This window comes from Lampris incognitus, chromosome 13 (assembly GCF_029633865.1).
Source record: "Lampris incognitus isolate fLamInc1 chromosome 13, fLamInc1.hap2, whole genome shotgun sequence".
NCBI classification, from domain to species: Eukaryota; Metazoa; Chordata; class Actinopteri; order Lampriformes; family Lampridae; genus Lampris; species Lampris incognitus.
This window is the reverse complement of record NC_079223.1, coordinates 2,501,082-2,521,016: the sequence shown is the minus strand read 5'-3', so window position 1 is coordinate 2,521,016 and position 19,935 is coordinate 2,501,082. Positions and strand designations below refer to the sequence as shown.

Genomic DNA, 19,935 nt, shown 5'->3' with positions numbered 1-19,935 from the left:
GTCCTTTTTGTTACGCTGAACTGGAATACTGTAACATTCTTTCCTTCTTGTTACGCTGAACTAGAATACTGTAACATTCTGTCCTTTTTGTTATGCTGAACTAGAATACTGTAACATTCTGTCCTTTTTGTTACGTTGAACTAGAATACTGTAACATTCTGTCCTTTCTGTTATGTTGAACTTGAATACTGTAACATTCTGTCCTTTTTGTTATGTTGAACTAGAATACTGTAACATTCTGTCCTTTTTGTTATGTTGAACTAGAATACTGTAACATTCTGTCCTTTTTGTTATGTTGAACTAGAACACTGTAACATTCTGTCCTTTTTGTTATGTTGAACTAGAATACTGTAACATTCTGTCCTTTTTGTTATGTTGAACTAGAATACTGTAACATTCTGTCCTTTTTGTTATGTTGAACTAGAATACTGTAACATTCTGTCCTTTTTGTTATGTTGAACTAGAACACTGTAACATTCTGTCCTTGCTGTTATGCTGAACTTGAATACTGTAACATTCTGTCCTTTCTGTTATGTTGAACTTGAATACTGTAACATTCTGTCCTTTTTGTTATGCTGAACTAGAATACTGTAACATTCTGTCCTTTCTGTTATGTTGAACTAGAACACTGTAACATTCTGTCCTTTTTGTGATGTTGAACTAGAATACTGTAACATTCTGTCCTTTTTGTTACGTTGAACTAGAATACTGTAACATTCTGTCCTTTTTGTTATGTTGAACTAGAATACTGTAACATTCTGTCCTTTTTGTTACGTTGAACTAGAATACTGTAACATTCTGTCCTTTTTGTTATGTTGAACTAGAATACTGTTAACATTCTGTCCTTTTTTGTTATGTTGAACTAGAATACTGTAATATTCTGTCCTTTCTGTTTTGTTGAACTAGAATACTGTAACACTATAATACTGTAACATTCTGTCCTTTTTGTGATGTTGAACTAAAATACTGTAACATTCTGTCCTTTTTGTTATGCTGAACTAGAATACTGTAACATTCTGTCCTTTCTGTTATGCTGAACTAGAACACTGTAACATTCTGTCCTTTCTGTTATGTTGAACTACAATACTGTAACATTCTGTCCTTTCTGTTATGCTGAACTTGAATACTGTAACATTCTGTCCTTTTGTGATGTTCAACTAGAACACTGTAACATTCTGTCCTTTCTATTATGTTGAACTAGAACACTGTAACATTCTGTCCTTTCTGTTATGTTGAACTAGAATACTGTAACATTCTGTCCTTTTTGTTATGCTGAACTAGAATACTGTAACATTCTGTCCTTTTTGTTACGTTGAACTAGAACACTGTAACATTCTGTCCTTTTTGTTACGTTGAACTAGAATACTGTAACATTCTGTCCATTTTGTTATGTTGAACTAGAATACTGTAACATTCTGTCCTTTTTGTTATGTTAAACTAGAATACTGTAACATTCTGTCCGTTTTGTTATGTTGAACTAGAATACTGTAACATTCTGTCCTTTTTGTGATGTTGAACTAGAATACTGTAACATTCTGTCCTTTCTGTTATGTTGAACTAGAATACTGTAACATTCTGTCCTTTTTGTTACGCTGAACTAGAATACTGTAACATTCTGTCCTTTTTGTTATGTTGAACTAGAATACTGTTAACATTCTGTCCTTTCTGTTACGTTGAACTAGAATACTGTAACATTCTGTCCTTTCTGTTACGTTGAACTAGAATACTGTAACATTCTGTCCTTTTTGTTACGTTGAACTAGAATACTGTAACATTCTGTCCTTTTTGTTATGTTGAACTAGAATACTGTAACATTCTGTCCTTGCTGTTATGTTGAACTAGAATACTGTAACATTCTGTCCTTTTTGTTATGTTGAGCTAGAATACTGTAACATTCTGTCCTTTCTGTTATGTTGAACTAGAATACTGTAACATTCTGTCCTTTCTGTTATGTTGAACTAGAATACTGTAACATTCTGTCCTTTTTGTTACATTGAACTAGAACACTGTAACATTCTGTCCTTTTTGTTACGTTGAACTAGAGTACTGTAACATTCTGTCCTTTTTGTTATGTTGAACTAGAATACTGTAACATTCTGTCCATTCTGTCCTGCGTATATAGGTGCAGTATATACGCAGTATAATGCTGAAGACAAGGGCCGGGAGCAGCAAGTCTGAGAGAGGTGTTTTGGACAGATGGGGATGCTGCTGTCACAGTACTGGGATTTTCCTCTTGGATGGATCTGGAGTGTTTAAACTAAGATCCCACCTGAAGTGTCAGTGAGCTAAACAAACCACAAGAAAAGATCTGAAGATCTAGTGGTCTACTTTGAAGATCTAGTGGTTTGATTTGAAGATCTAGTGGTGTGATTTGAAGATCTAGTGGTTTGATTTGAAGATCTAGTGGTCTGCTTTGAAGATCTAGTGGTTTGATTTGAAGATCTAGTGGTGTGATTTGAAGATCTAGTGGTTTGATTTGAAGACCTAATGGTCTGATTTGAAGATCTAGTGGTCTGCTTTGAAGATCTAGTGGTCTGCTTTGAAGATCTAGTGGTGTGATTTGAAGATCTAGTGGTTTGATTTGAAGACCTAATGGTCTGCTTTGAAGATCTAGTGGTTTGATTTGAAGATCTCGTGGTTTGATTTGAAGATCTAGTGGTTTGCTTTGAAGATCTCGTGGTTTGATTTGAAGATCTAGTGGTTTGATTTGAAGATCTAGTGGTGTGATTTGAAGATCTAGTGGTTTGATTTGAAGATCTAGTGGTTTGCTTTGAAGATCTCGTGGTCTGCTTTGAAGATCTAGTGGTTTGATTTGAAGATCTCGTGGTTTGATTTGAAGATCTAGTGGTTTTCATTGAAGATCTAGTGGTTTGACTTGAAGACCTAATGGTCTGATTTGAAGATCTAGTGGTCTGCTTTGAAGATCTAGTGGTTTGATTTGAAGATCTAGTGGTTTGCTTTGAAGATCTCGTGGTTTGATTTGAAGATCTAGTGGTTTGATTTGAAGATCTAGTGGTCTGCTTTGAAGATCTAGTGGTTTGATTTGAAGATCTCGTGGTTTGATTTGAAGATCTAGTGGTTTTCATTGAAGATCTAGTGGTTTGATTTGAAGACCTAATGGTCTGATTTGAAGATCTAGTGGTCTGCTTTGAAGATCTAGTGGTCTGCTTTGAAGATCTAGTGGTGTGATTTGAAGATCTAGTGGTTTGATTTGAAGATCTAGTGGTTTGCTTTGAAGATCTAGTGGTTTGCTTTGAAGATCTAGTGGTTTGCTTTGAAGATCTCGTGGTCTGCTTTGAAGATCTAGTGGTGTGATTTGAAGATCTAGTGTTTTGATTTGAAGACCTAATGGTCTGATTTGAAGATCTAGTGGTCTGCTTTGAAGATCTAGTGGTCTGCTTTGAAGATCTAGTGGTGTGATTTGAAGATCTAGTGGTTTGATTTGAAGACCTAATGGTCTGATTTGAAGATCTAGTGGTCTGCTTTGAAGATCTATTGGTTTGATTTGAAGATCTAGTGGTTTGCTTTGAAGATCTCGTGGTTTGATTTGAAGATCTAGTGGTTTGATTTGAAGATCTAGTGGTTTGATTTGAAGATCTAGTGGTTTGCTTTGAAGATCTAGTGGTCTGCTTTGAAGATCTAGTGGTGTGATTTGAAGATCTCGTGGTTTGATTTGAAGATCTAGTGGTTTTCATTGAAGATCTAGTGGTTTGCTTGAACACCTCCGACCCAGAGCATAGGGACCATCCCTGTCGGAGTCCACTTAAAGGTGGACTGTAATGTGTCAGATGAAACCCACTTGTTTATGGCACTTTGTTTACATGTCTCTTTGTTTTTGTGTTGTTGGGGGGGGGGTCTCGTGTTTGGGCTGTTTGTGTGTTTGAGTCCAGTGGGAACAGGTGAAGGAGGGGTTGTGAGGCTGAAGGACAACACGTGTCCCTACAGCAGACAGAGGGACGCGTCCTCAGCTGGAAAGCATATGAACTCATGATAACTAACCACACAGATATCACAACCACACACATACCACAACTACACACACACATCACAACCAAACATATCACAACCACACACACATCACAACCAAACACACATCACAACCAAACACACATCACAACCAAACATATCACAACCACACACATACCACAACCAAACACACATCACGACCACACGCATCACAACCAAACATATCACAACCAAACACATCACAACCAAACACATCACAACCAAACATATCACAACCAAACACATCACAACCAAACATATCACAACCAAACATATCACAACCACACACATATCACAACCACACACATATCACAACCAAACACACATCACAACCAAACATATCACAACCACACACATACCACAACCAAACACATCACAACCAAACATATCACAACCAAACACATCACAACCAAACATATCACAACCAAACATATCACAACCACAGACATATCACAACCACACACATATCACAACCAAACACACATCACAACCAAACATATCACAACCACACACACATCACAACCACACACATATCACAACTACACATATCACAACCACACATATCACAACCAAACATATCACAACCACACACATATCACAACCACACACATATCACAACTACACACATCACAACCACACACATCACAACCACACACACATCACAACCACACACATATCACAACTACACACATCACCACCAAACACACATCACAACCAAACATATCACAACCACACACACATCACAACCACACACATATCACAACCACACATATCACAACCACACATATCACAACCAAACATATCACAACCACACACACATCACAACCACACACATATCACAACTACACATATCACAACCACACACATCACAACCAAACATATCACAACCATACACATCACAACCAAACACATCACCACCAAACACATATCACAACCAAACATATCACAACCACACACACATCACAACCACACACATATCACAACTACACATATCACAACCACACACATCACAACCAAACATATCACAACCAAACATATCACAACCACACACACATCACAACCACACACATATCACAACTACACATATCACAACCAAACACACATCACAACCAAACATATCACAACCATACACATCACAACCAAACACATCACAACCAAACACATCACAACCAAACACACATCACAACCACACACATATCACAACTACACATATCACAACCACACACATCACAACCAAACACATCACAACCACACACACATCACAACCACACACATATCACAACTACACACATCACAACCACACACACATCACAACCAGACACACATCACAACCACACACATATCACAACCACACACATCACAACCACACACATATCACAACCACACACACATCACAACCACACACATCACAACCACAAAACAGGTCCCAGGTGCGGCGTGGTTACCACATATTGACCGGCTATGTAAGTGACGTGGTTTCTCTACTGATCCTGGACAGACCAGTAGGTTCTGGCTCTGGAATTTACTTGTCTCAAGTGAGGGAAGGTGCACTGATGTAGTTGTGGAAGGGAGGGCCACACGGTGGCGCCACCCAGCAGCAAAAGATGTTTGCGCAACATCATAAAATGCCCTAGGGGCCGCTGTTTCACACCATTACAGGTGCTACCTCTTAGCAAGAGCCTTTACTTCACCCCTACCTGCTCCAGCGGTCACACACCAGCTCGCCGGCCCTACCGGGGGCAAGCATTGAATCACCCCTTTCGGCAGATTTAAAAAGGTTGATCAAATCAAAGCCATGCCAGCTCTTACTTCTTCTTGAAGAGTTTCTTGAACGAACTCCTGAAGCCTCCTTTCTCCTGCTTGCGACTCCTCTCGCTGAGGGGGGTGTGGTGATTCTTCTCCGCCTTGCCCTTCCACTTAGGATCCTCCCCCCACAATGAGCTCCCGGTGTCCTGAAGGGGGTTTGAAGAGAGTTCATTTAATTTCAAGCAAATCTTTGCAAGACTATGTCTCGGGAAGTCAGCGTGGTGGCGGGCGGGTCTTTCTTTTCTTGGTTGTGTCGCCTCATCTGAGTGATCAGCGGTCTTCACTCCTGTGCCGCCGAGGGTCGAACCGCAGCACTCAGCTTTCATCTCAGGCCAACAGTACACCAGCTGAGTTTACTGACTAGCAAACTTGGATTTGTTTTCTCAAGGCAAGTCGGGTCAAAACAAAATCCCGACGGGCTTTAGGATCAGTGCAACGTACGCCACCCCTCACTCTTAGACCCTTTACTTACCCCTAGACCCTTTACTTACCCCTAGACCCTTTACTTACCCCTAGTCCCTTTACTTACCCCTAGACCCTTTACTTTCCCCTAGACCCTTTACTTACCCCTAGACCCTTTACTTACCCCTAGACCTTTTACTTACCCCTAGTCCCTTTACTTACCCCTAGTCCCTTTACTTTCCCCTAGACCCTTTACTTACCCCTAGACCCTTTACTTACCCCTAGACCCTTTACTTACCCCTAGACCCTTTACTTACCCCTAGACCCTTTACTGGAAGGAAGAAAAACTCCCATGAGAAAACCTTTACCAGGAAAATGAAAGGGAGAAACCTCAGGAAGACGACACAGGAGGGATCTCTCCCACAACACACAGACTCGCAACAGGTGTTGGACGCAAAGTCAGCTGGTGTGGTTTAGTCAAAATGAAACCCTCCAATTTCACACTTTGACAGCACCTGATTAAGAATTGCTGCTATGCGTGACATGACGAGTGAGAATGTGTCATGATGGTGCTGTGGTAATGATGAAACATTGCAAAACAAAGAATGTGTGATGATAACGATGAAACATTCCAAAACAAGGCATGTGCTGTGGTAATGATGAAACATTCCAAAACAAGGAATGTGTCATGATAACGACGAAACATTACAAAACAAGGAATGTGTCATGATAACGATGAAACATTACAAAACAAGGAATGTGTCATGATAACGATGAAACATTCCAAAACAAGGAATGTGTCATGATAACGATGAAACATTCCAAAACAAGGAATGTGTCATGATAACGATGAAACATTCCAAAACAAGGAATGTGTCATGATAACGATGAAACATTCCAAAACAAGGAATGTGTCATGATAACGATGAAACATTCCAAAACAAGGAATGTGTCATGATAACGATGAAACATTCCAAAACAAGGAATGTGTCATGATAATGATGAAACATTCCAAAACAAGGAATGTGCTGTGGTAATGATGAAACATTCCAAAACAAGGAATGTGCTGTGGTAATGATGAAACATTCCAAAACAAGGAATGTGTCATGATAATGATGAAACATTCCAAAACAAGGAATGTGTCATGATAACGATGAAACATTCCAAAACAAGGAATGTGTCATGATAATGATGAAACATTCCAAAACAAGGAATTCAGTTGTGGGAAAAAGAAAATGTTTCGACACAACTTCACCTGTCGCTCTTGCCATGGCTGAAGTTGTGTGTTGGTGTCTCTTCACTTGACCTACCTTGTTGAGGGGGCTACGGTGCTCGTCGTTCTGTTTGTCAATGTCCATTCTGTGGTGGCTGTTTCCCGGAGTGCTCTGGCCCCTGCGGGACGGGGCGGGGTAACACTTACTGCCCTGGCGCTCCAGCTTGGCGTGGCTGCCGAGTCCCACCTTGTGGAGCTGATCTGATAGAGGACTGCTGTCCAGTCCACTCACTGTGCTGTCCAGCTGAAGGCCGTTCAGGGACTGAAGTGCAGCAGAGAGACAGCACTGAGGTTAGTCACTGTTGACACCCGCTGCCAAGTGCAACACAAGTGTTTCAGGTAGTTCCAGACCCTCACAGTTGTCATCTCCCATCCAGTGCCTATGTTATTTAATAGCTAATGTACTTGGGCCCATCTGAGGGCCCCTCTGAGCGCCCATCTGAGGGCCCATCTGAGGGCCCACATGGGCATGTTGGTCTTAAATGAGGGGTGGTCAGCTGCATTCTGGTGCACTGCTATCTTGAGGCAGTGGAAAGCGATTGCGTGATTGACCAACAGCATCTTGGTCTTAAAGTCAATGGCGCAGTATGTTACTGTCACTTTAAGGGCACACTATTAAGAGTAACATACACCTACACAGGCAAATGCATGACGTGGGATACGTAACAAAAAATACAGTCATAATGGTTAGTCCCCATATCCATCCATCCATCATCCAAGCCGCTTATCCTGCTCTGGGGCTCGCGGGGATGCTGGAGCCTATCCCAGCAGTCATTGGGCGGCAGGTGAGGAGACACCTGGACAACTTAATTACCTGGACTGCCCCTGAATGATCAAGATGTCACTTTAGTATGGGGACCATATTCTAAGTAACAAAACTTAATTACTAGTGAATTAGTAATGATCAAGATGTGACTTTAGTATGGGGAACATATTCTAAGTAACAAAACTTAATTACTAGTGAATTAGTAATGATCAAGATGTGACTTTAGTATGGGGAACATATTCTAAGTAACAAAACTTAATTACTAGTGAATTAGTAATGATCAAGATGTGACTTTAGTATGGGGAACATATTCTAAGTAACAAAAACTTAATTACTAGTGAATTAGTAATGATCAAGATGTCACTTTAGTATGGGGAACATAACAAAACTTAATTACTAGTGAATTAGTAATGATCAAGATGTGACTTTAGTATGGGGAACATATTGTAAGTAACAGAAACTTAATTAACAGTGAATTAGTAATTATCAAGATGTCACTTTAGTTTGGGGAACATAAAAAAACTTAATTACTAGTGAATTAGTAATGATCAAGATGTCACTTTAGTATGGGGAACATATTCTAAGTAACAGAAACTTAATTACTAGTGAATTAGTAATGATCAAGATGTGACTTTAGTATGGGGAACATATTCTAAGTAACAAAACTTAATTACTAGTGAATTAGTAATGATCAAGATGTGACTTTAGTATGGGGAACATATGCTAAGTAACAAAACTTAATTACTAGTGAATTAGTAATGATCAAGATGTGACTTTAGTATGGGGAACATATGCTAAGTAACAAAACTTAATTACTAGTGAATTAGTAATGATCAAGATGTCACTTTAGTATGGGGAACATATGCTAAGTAACAAAAACTTAATTACTAGTGAATTAGTAATGATCAAGATGTGACTTTAGTATGGGGAACATATTCTAAGTAACAGAAACTTAATGTAGAGTAATGTAACACTATGAACACTTGTAGTTTTGTGTGTTGTTATGTTATGTAACAGAGCATATTCATGAAGTGTTAGTAAGGGAGAATACCTCTTCTTGTGGTACTACCACCTTATAAAGGCCATACTAAGCAAAGCATAGTGAGATGGTGCTACTAATAAGCAATACTTCTGAGGTCATAGAGGGACAACTCATAGTTCATGGCTTACTGGTTGTGTAATAAGGCCATGCAGAGTAAGGCCTTAATGAGTACGTAAACAGAAAAGAAAGTAAGAGCACTGTTGTACTATCACCATGTCAACCTTTATAAGCACTACATAGAAGTAGACACTATGGACTTACACTAAGTGGATGACGTAGCACACTAAGGCAGTGACTACATATAAACTTGTATTTTGGGACTCTCGTCCAGTTGTGTATGCACTGCAACAAACTTTAGCATCTATGCCTTATCCCAGCATGCATTGGGCTGAAAAGTGAGGGCGACACCACGGACAAGTCCCCAGACCGTCACAGGGCATATGCCTTCTTGCTAGTGATTAATGAGATGCCATACTTCTTTTCTTTGTTAAAGTTGTTTAAACTTCATTTTGTCGAAACCAAAACTTCATAACATCATAAGACACCGCGGTCATATTGAAAAGTTCGGTTCACCTTGCTCTTACGCTGGCTGGCCTGAAGGGGGCGATGCTGGCGGTGGCGCATCACCACCTCATCTGGAGACACGCACCCTCGGTTGGGCAGCTTGCTGTAGCCGCCCCCTTGGTGCAGCAGCCCGCTGTTGTAGGACTCGCGGGTGGAGGACACCTCGGCAGCCACCACATGGTGGGACGCTGACAACATTTTGGGGCATCTCACAAAGGCGATGTCGATGGACGAATCAGAGGAGGCAGACGAGCAGTTGTCAAAGAGAGAGATGTTGTGCAGGGAGTCCCCGTCCTCCTCGCAGAGGCTGGTCATGCCTGACGTGTCCTCGGGCAGGAGGAACTCCCCCATGGCTTCAGCCAAAGCCGAACCTCCCGGCGGCGCCTGCTGCAGCTCCAGAGCTCTAGAGGACGGATGGCGCTCGCAGGCCGCAGATCCTGTAGACACCTCGCTCTCCCGGATAATATGGAGACCTGCATGGTCATATGGACAACTGGCAATGGATCTGGAATGGGTCCTGTACATTCTAGTACATTCTTATCAAGAGTTTTGACAACAGCCGAAGATAAAATGTACAGCACTGTACTGCAGTTCAGGCAGTGATCTGATGACAAGACAAGACAAGACCAGACCAGACCAGACCAGACCAGACCAGACCAGACCAGACCACACCACACCAGACCAGACCAGACCAGACCACACCACACCACACCAGACCAGACCAGATCAGACAAGATCAGATAAGACGATGATCTGACAATTAAAGAAGCAGAATTTAATTTGTGACATTTCCATGTCAGCTGTAAACACATTAAGCATATGTACACTGTGCTGAGTACTGCGGTGCTTTGTAAATCACTGACTTATATTATAACAAGAGGACTGACGATGACGTACTTGGTGTCCTTCAGTTGTGTGCCCGTCACTGGGGAAAAAAATCTTAAATTTTGGTCTTTGGCTAGAAATAGTAAATCAGGAATTCTAATTTCAAATCTTACTTGTGTAGTAACAGGTTTACTTTCCGAGTGAAATAGGCAATTGCTCACTCTGGATGGCACAAGTTATATACATATGACACACACACACACACACACACACACACACACACACACACACACATACATACATACATACATACATATGTATATGCTATATGTATATGCTATATGTATATGTATATATATGTGTGTATATATGTATATATATGACATATATATACATACATACATACATACATACATACATACATACATACATACATACATGTATGTCATATGTATATATACTGCTCAAAAAAATAAAGGGAACACCTAAAAACACAATATAGACCTCGATGAATGAAATATTTCAGCTGAAAATCTTTATTTATTAGACAGAGGAATGTGTTTAGAGCAAAATAACCTAAGAATGATCAATGGAAATCAAAATCATTAGCCCATTAAGGTCTGGATTCAGAATCATACTCAAAATCAAAGTGGAAAATGAGAACATAGGCTGATCCAACTTCTGTGGAAATTCTTCAAGACGATTCAAAATGAGGCTCAGTAGTGTGTGTGGCCTCCACCTGCCTGTATGCACTCCCTACAACGTCTGGGCATGCTCCTGATGAGACGACGGATGGTCTCCTGAGGGATCTCCTCCCAGACCTGGATCGGGGCATCGGTCAACTCCTGGACAGTCTGTGGTGCGACATCGCGTTGGCGGATGGTACGAGACATGATGTCCCAGAGGTGCTCGACTGGATTCAGGTCTGGGGAACGTGCAGGCCGGTCCATAGCATCAATGCCCTCGACATACAGGAACTGCTGACACACTCTGGCCACATGAGGACGAGCATTGTCATGCATGAGCAGGAACCCAGGGCCCACTGCACCAGCATATGGTCTGACAATGGGTCTGAGGATCTCATCCCGGTACCTAATGGCAGTCATGGTACCTCTGGCTAGCACGTAGAGGTCTGTGCGGCCCTCCAAGGATATGCCTCCCCAGACCATCACTGACCCACCGCCAAACCGGTCATGCTGGAGGATGTTGCAGGCAGCAGAACGTTCTCCACAGCGTCTCCAGACTCTCTCACGTCTGTCACATGTGTTCAGTGTGAACCTGCTCTCATCTGTGAAGAGCACAGGGCACAATGGCGAATCTGCCAACCAAGATGTTCTCTGGCAAAGGTCAATCGGGCTGCACGGTGTTGGGCTGTGAGCACAGGCCCCAATTGTGGACATCGGGCCCTCATACCATCCTCATGCATTCTGTTTCTCACTGTTTGAGCAGGAACCTGCACATTAGTGGCCTGTTGAAGGTCGTTTTGTAGGGCTCCGGCAGTGCTCCTCCTGTTCCTCCTTGCACAAAGGACCAGATAGCGGTCCTGCTGCGGGGTTGTTGTCCTCCTGCGGCCCCCTCCACGTCTCCTGGTGTACTGGCCTGTCTCCTGGTACCTCCTCCATGCTCTGGACACTGTGCTGGGAGACACATCAAATCTTCTTGCCACAGCACGCATTGATGTGCCATCCTGGATGAGCTGCACTACCTGAGCAACTTCTGTAGGTTGCAGATACCGCCACATGCCACCTCTAGTGGTGAGGGCACTAGCAAAATGAAAAACTAACCAAAGATCGGCCAGAAAAGATGAGGACAGGCAAATGGTCTGTGGCCACCACCTGCAAATCCATTCCTTTTATAGGGGTTGTCTTGCAAATTGTCTAATTTCCACCTGGTGGAAATTAGACAATTTACCAACAGGTGAAATTGATTCACAAATCAGTGTTGCTTCCTAACTGGACAGGTTGATATCTCAAAAGTGTGATTGACTTGGAGCTACATTGCATTGCTTATGTGTTCCCTTTATTTTTTTGAGCAGTGTATATATGTCATATATATACATATATACATATGACATACATATGACATATATATGACATATATACATATGACATATATATGACATATATATACATATATACATATGACATATATACATATATACATATGACATATATATATATGACATATATATACATATATACATATGACATATATATATATGTGTGTCATATATATGTGTGTGTCATATATATATGTCATATATATATACATATATGACATATATATATATATATGACATATATATACATATATACACATCATGTCCTTCCAACATTTTTACTAGAGTCATTTAGGATGTTTTTGCGCAGAGGTGCTTACATTTGGTAGGCAGTTAAAAGGTGTAGTGCCTTGCTCAAGAATAATTCAGCAAGATGCAATAGCTATTGATAAATAAACTGGACATGACCTCTGACCCTCTGTTGAGACCACCCTTCAACTTCAGAGGGGACTACTTCAGTCTCTGGACTCAGCTTCACCATCTCTCGTATACTAAGGGCTCGTATAGTAAGGAGTTCATGAACAAAACGTGGACTTTCCCACACATGGATCAGGGAAGTGCCGCAGCACACAGCGGAGCTTTAAACCGTCACTCTCCAGAGTAAACTGTCCGAGCTGAAGTCACGCTCTGCTCATCCCCTTACCAAACATAACAAAGATCATTTCTGTGAAGCTCCAGACCTGCAGGCTTGTGGTTCCTCGGGTCTGGTTCGGGGCTGTAGAAGGGGTCCTGGTCGTAACGGTGGGGTTCTGGTTCACGGTCCCAATCCTGGTAGCGCCGAGACTGGATCTGCTCCAGGAGTCGGTGCTTGTTGCGTTTTACCTGGTTAGCATGATCCCTGGTAAAAGATGGACAGACGGATGGATGGATGGATGGATGGTTGGTTAGGAAAGTAAAGAGGAGGAGGAGGATGGACAGACAACAGGCATAAATGTAGGTGAAGATATATCTTTTAGGTTCTGTTATGTTGTCTGACCCATACTTAACCTGTTAGTCATTTTCTAAGCATGTCTGTACTTGGTTTACAAATGTTATATATACCATGTGGACAACCAAGTCTCACTGCTCCCCAAGAAACGTTAACACATACAAGATGCATGACTTGGTGTAATGCTCACTTTGAAAATACACAAGGGACATGATCACAAAACGTCCTAAAGTAGAAAGTCCAAGACCTTCTGAGAATATCTAAAACAAGACCAGGTCAAAACCTAGCTGGTCAATGATTGAAATTGTGGCCAGTTTGTTTGTTGAACGACAATGGAAGGTCAACAAGTCTGAATGAGCGCCCTTAAAACCTTAAAGGACCCGAGATCAGCGTACTTCTCTGAACTGATATCTAGGAATAACCACAATCCTAAAGTTCTCTTTGGGGTAATCAATTCTGTTATTAATGGACCCTCCACTTCTTTTTTTTTAACCTGATGTTGAGTTGTCCAAAAGATTTCTCACTCATTTTGTAAATAGGGTGGAGAATTTCAAATCCAGCCAGGCACTCTTTCAATTCTCCATGTGAATTCTGCCTCTTTTACTCAGTTTCAACCAATTACAATTTCAGTGTTAGCGAATCCAGTCTCCAATATGAACTCCTCCTCCTGCAGCTTAGACAGCATTCCCACTAAGTTGCTCAAGGAGGTATTTTCAGCCATTAGCCCCATTATTCTGCAAATGAACTTTTAAGGACTATTTTTTGCTTCATTCTAACAGTGACAGTAGAGAGAGACAGGAAAGGAAGGAGAGAGAAATAGGGGATGACATGCAGCAAAGGACCCAGACTGGATTCGAACCCAGGCTGCTGCAGCAAGGACTCAACCTTTATTTGGTATGTGCTCCACCAGGTGAGCCACCAGAGTGCCCCCTGCAAATTCTTCATAATTCTCTGGCCTCTCGTTATTTTCCAGACAATTTTAAGCATGCTATTGTTCACCCATTGCTGTAGAAACCTAATTTAGATCCCCTGTCCTTAAGTAGGTGGCACGGTGGTGCAGTGGTTAGCGCGGTCGCCTCACAGCAAGAAGGTCCTGGGTTCGAGCCCCGGGGTAGTCCAACCTTGGGGGTCATCCCAGGTCATCCTCTGGGTGGAGTTTGCATGTTCTCCCCGTGTCTGCGTGGGTTTCCTCCGGGTGCTCCGGTGTCCTCCCACAGTCCAAAGACATGTAGGTCAGGTGACTCTGCCGTACTAAATTGTCCCTAGGTATGAATGTGTGTGTGTGTGTGTGGCGGGGGAGGGGGGGAGGGCTGTGATGGCCTGGCGGCCTGTCCAGGGTGTCCCCACGCCTGCTGCCCAATGACTGCTGGGATAGGCTGCAGCATCCCCGCGGCCCTGAGAGCAGGAGAAGCGGTTCAGATAATGGACGGATGGACGTTACAGGGATGGTCAGTGGTAGTGTCTATAATGTTTCCTGGATATCATGGATTCTGTTTCTATCTGGGAAGGCCTCTCGTTTTTCTAACACTCACTCTGTATTGACAGGCAAAGAATGGATTGGGACCGCTGATAGCACCATGAATTGTGCATCACTTGCAACCGCTATCTGCCCCGTCTCAACGTCTGATTCACAAAGACATTGCACAGCACAAAAACACACCCATAAAGTTTTGCAACTGAGTGCAATTTGCCCTTGTTTTGTGCCTGATTGCAATTATCCAAGTGGCAAAGTATAAATTGTTCTTTTGTGCCAAGAACACAGTAGGCAGATTCAGTGTCCTCCTTGATGTTATCAAGAGAAGTATAACAAGAACTGTTTGACCTGCCGACCTGTATCTGCAAATGACTCCGGTCTCAGTTAAATCAAACAGTGATATTCTGCTGTGAAACCTCAGCTCACGAGCATGCCTGGCAAGACCACGCCTTCGCCTGGCTACGGTCACTGCTGCTGCTGCTGCTGCGATCGCTGGAACGTCGATGCGTCAGTTACCACTACCCCTCTGATAATAAGCATTCCCCTCCTGGGAGAGAGCTCCTCCGCTGGTGCTCTCCCTGAGCTCTCCTCCTCATGTTTCTCCCGGTTAAAGGGTTTTTAGGGAGTTGTTCCTTATCCAGTGGAAGGGTCTAAGGACAGGATGTCGTGTTGCTGTAAAGCCCCCTGAGGTAAATTTGTGATAATGGGCTACACAAATAACACTGACTTGACTTGACTCTAACTGCGTGTGGCTATTAGCGCTGGTGTTTGTGACTTGGACTTTTTTTTTTTTTGGAATGAGGCTCATTTGCATAGAAAGGGGCCAATTTTGCACCAAATGTATGCATATTATGTAATTTAAATACATGCAAATAGCACCAGAGCACCAAGATGCTATTTGCTTGGCAGAGCCGTTACGTGTGCGTTTCACCCTTTGCAGGTGCTTTAAGAATTACATGGTTTGTTTTTGTCTCATTCGTGCAGATTTAGTGGCTGCAAAAGCCGCGCAATCCTTTTGTGAATTTGGCTAGTGAGTGTTTAGTCGTAGTGATTGTTATTCAGTGTGGTCAGTGCTCAGCAAACCAATCATGTAACTTCAGTGAAGTTATTGGTCACCGATCCAATCGAGTCAAACTGATCACTCACTCACGCTAATTCAACCAACAAAAGAGCGTGTTAATATTTGTCGAGCACCTACATATCCAGTGTTTGAAAGGAATAAAGGATACATGGATTGGCTTGCTGACTGTCTTGCTGACTAACTGGCTGGATAATTAAAAGGCTAATTTCCTGACTGACTGGCCACGTTATTGATGGACCTCTGGGTAACTCACAGTATGGTGCTGCCGGGGGGGTATGGGGAGCCTATCTCATTGGCTTGGATGGCACACTCCACTGTCTTGTACAGCTGCTTCATGGTGGACCTGCAGGGGGCGCACAATGCAGAGAGCAGTTGCTTCATTAAGGTCCTCATTCTGCCAGGTTCTAAGACTTTGCTGTCAAACGAGCTGTCTTGGTTACGTCGCCTCTCTTGTTGACTGTAACCACAGCTGAAACACTGATCATTTATTCAGTTATCACTAGGATTATTTTTGGAAAATTAATATGTTATTCAAAAAAATCAAATAACCCTCAGTTAAATGATAAAATTGTTTGTATCCCCTCTGCCATTCTATGAAAAGTGTAACGGTGTTTACAGTGAAGGCTTTTCTAATCCCTTGTGAGAACATGAATGCATGTAAGGGAAAAATCCTTCTAATGTCATCACAAACACAAAGCCTGCCTGCATGATTAACTTGCCTATAATCATGTCTGTCTGTATTCCTGCCCCCCATCTCTGGCTGCCGGGCTGGCTGGCTGGCTGGCTGGCTGGCTGGCTGGCTGTCTGGCTGTCTGTGTGGCTGTCTGTCTGTCTGTCTGTCTGTCTGTCTGTCTGTCTGTCTGTCTGTCTGTCTGTCTGGCTGTCTGTCTGGCTGTCTGGCTGTCTGTGTGGCTGGCTGGCTGGCTGTCTGTCTGTCTGTCTGGCTGGCTGTCTGTCTGGCTGTCTGGCTGTCTGTGTGGCTGTCTGTCTGTCTGTCTGTCTGTCTGTCTGTCTGGCTGGCTGTCTGTCTGTCTGTCTGTCTGTCTGGCTGGCTGGCTGTCTGTCTGTCTGTCTGTCTGGCTGTCTGGCTGTCTGTGTGGCTGGCTGTCTGTCTGTCTGTCTGTCTGTCTGTCTGTCTGTCTGTCTGGCTGGCTGTCTGTCTGTCTGGCTGTCTGTCTGGCTGTCTGGCTGTCTGGCTGTCTGGCTGTCTGTGTGGCTGGCTGGCTGGCTGTCTGTCTGTCTGTCTGGCTGTCTGGCTGTCTGTCTGTCTGTCTGTCTGTCTGTCTGTCTGTCTGGCTGGCTGGCCGGCTGGCTGGCTGGCGGGCTGTCTGTCTGGCCGGCCAGCTGGCTGTCTGGCTGTCTGGCTGTCTGTCTGTCTGGCCGGCCGGCCGGCTGTCTGGCTGTCTGGCTGTCTGTCTGGCTGTCTGGCTGGCCGGCTGGTGGGCTGTCTGTCTGGCTGGCTGGCTGGCTGGCCAGCTGTCTGGCTGTCTGTCTGGCTGGCTGGCTGGCTGGCTGGCTGGCTGTCTGGCTGTCTGTGTGGCTGTCTGTCTGTCTGTCTGTCTGTCTGTCTGTCTGTCTGTCTGTCTGTCTGTCTGTCTGGCTGTCTGTCTGGCTGTCTGGCTGTCTGTGTGGCTGGCTGGCTGGCTGTCTGTCTGTCTGTCTGGCTGGCTGTCTGTCTGGCTGTCTGGCTGTCTGTGTGGCTGTCTGTCTGTCTGTCTGTCTGTCTGTCTGTCTGGCTGGCTGTCTGTCTGTCTGTCTGTCTGTCTGTCTGGCTGGCTGTCTGTCTGTCTGTCTGTCTGGCTGTCTGGCTGTCTGTGTGGCTGGCTGTCTGTCTGTCTGTCTGTCTGTCTGTCTGTCTGTCTGTCTGGCTGGCTGTCTGTCTGTCTGGCTGTCTGTCTGGCTGTCTGGCTGTCTGGCTGTCTGGCTGTCTGTGTGGCTGGCTGGCTGGCTGTCTGTCTGTCTGTCTGGCTGTCTGGCTGTCTGTCTGTCTGTCTGTCTGTCTGTCTGTCTGTCTGGCTGGCTGGCCGGCTGGCTGGCTGGCGGGCTGTCTGTCTGGCCGGCCAGCTGGCTGTCTGGCTGTCTGGCTGTCTGTCTGTCTGGCCGGCCGGCCGGCTGTCTGGCTGTCTGGCTGTCTGTCTGGCTGTCTGGCTGGCCGGCTGGTGGGCTGTCTGTCTGGCCGGCCGGCTGGCTGGCCAGCTGTCTGGCTGTCTGTCTGGCTGGCTGTCTGGCTGTCTGGCTGTCTGTCTGGCTGGCTGGCTCTCCCCTGCCCGTCTTTGTGTGGGTGTTTGTGTTGGACCTCTTCATTTCTTTGCGGTTGTGTAGTAGTAGGTCTTGGTTGTGTTGGAGGAGGTTGTGGTACCGGGCTGTGAAGGACCTAAACTGCTGGATACACACCAGCAGGAGGTAGTAGTCTGGGTGCTCTGACTCTGTCTGCCTCAGCAGGCCCTGCACACACACACACACACACACACACACACACACACACACACAATAAGTTACCATTAAAAATTATCTATATGTCACTCCCACGTCCTAATCAATCAATCAATCAATCAGTCAATCAATCAACCGTTAAACCAATTCATTAATTTATTTGTTAATAAGCCCTGAGCATTTTTTTCTCAAAATGAATTTTTCTAAATAATGTGTTTGTTCAACACTTTGGAAATGATTATGTAAATTGACAATACGTGCTTTCAGTGTGTGTGTGTGTGTGTGTCTGCTAGGCAATTTGTATGTGCTTGTGTGTATCTGGAAGTACTGATATGTGTATGTGTGAGTGTAAATGGATGGATGTGCATGTGTGCGTGTGTGTGTGCGTGTGTGTGTGTGCGCGCGCTCCCTTTTTGCATGTGGAAACCACATGTTGGTGTTTTTGCATGCGTCCTAAGCTTCGTGCCTGCTGGGTCCAGACCTTTGAATCCGCCCACTCCACTTAGTGGACTGATTCTTCTAGTCTGGCATCATAACAGGAAACAACAGTCTCTCGGCTGACAACGCGATTAGCCAACCAGCGCCGGGGGCGCCGGCGGCGGGGGCGGGGCTAACAGTATGGCATGTTGGCAGTGTGGTATGTCTTCCCGATATCGCCCAACATCATGGTGGGTTTTGACTTCGCCGCACTCTTCAAACCCCAGTAAAACCAGTATGCTGCATGGCTACTCATCAGGGTCAACTGAAAAAAAGACTTTCGACTCAGGCGGATACGTGGAAAACCCGGTCCAGAAAGTAAAAACCCCAACCGTGTCTTTACTCCGCCATGTACTAAACCATCAGATTGCGCTGACTAGTTTCCCGAATCAGCCGGTTTAATACGTGGATGGAGTAAAGACACGGTTAGGGTTTTTACTTTCTGGACCGGGTTTTCCACCACTGGACTGGTTAGGGAAAATCGACCCCCCCCCCCCCCCCCCGCGGAAATGGGTTAGTGGAGGCCATGTCAGACTGGAGGTGGAAATGCAGTGTAAGGGGTCGACACTTGTGGCTGATATCAGGCAACTAACCTGTAACAAGAGCAGGTACTCGGGTATCCTCTGAACCGGCTGGAGGAGCAGAGTATGGAGGGAGGGTCTGGATTCATCACCTATCATTTCACTCTGTTGAGGGCATCACACAAACAATCACCACCACAGGACAGGACAGGTCAGTAGTCCAACCATGCCTCTAGAGAGCTACCGCCATGCCCCCCCCCCACCTCCATTTAACACCCT

General features: G+C 44.2%; 1 protein-coding gene across 1 annotated transcript in view; it reads right to left on the bottom strand.

Annotated features, from left to right (window-relative positions):
• The window catches only part of arhgef33 (Rho guanine nucleotide exchange factor (GEF) 33), a 43,895-nt gene that overhangs the window by 3,534 nt on the left and 20,426 nt on the right, over nucleotides 1-19,935 (bottom strand). The window contains exons 8-14 of the mRNA XM_056292243.1: nucleotides 19,729-19,821; nucleotides 18,522-18,670; nucleotides 16,479-16,568; nucleotides 13,423-13,580; nucleotides 9,868-10,331; nucleotides 7,515-7,748; nucleotides 5,815-5,957 (exon numbers count right to left, since the gene is read on the bottom strand). Coding sequence (XP_056148218.1) covers nucleotides 5,815-5,957; nucleotides 7,515-7,748; nucleotides 9,868-10,331; nucleotides 13,423-13,580; nucleotides 16,479-16,568; nucleotides 18,522-18,670; nucleotides 19,729-19,821 — 1,331 coding nt within the window. The remainder of the gene's footprint in view (nucleotides 1-5,814; nucleotides 5,958-7,514; nucleotides 7,749-9,867; nucleotides 10,332-13,422; nucleotides 13,581-16,478; nucleotides 16,569-18,521; nucleotides 18,671-19,728; nucleotides 19,822-19,935) is intronic.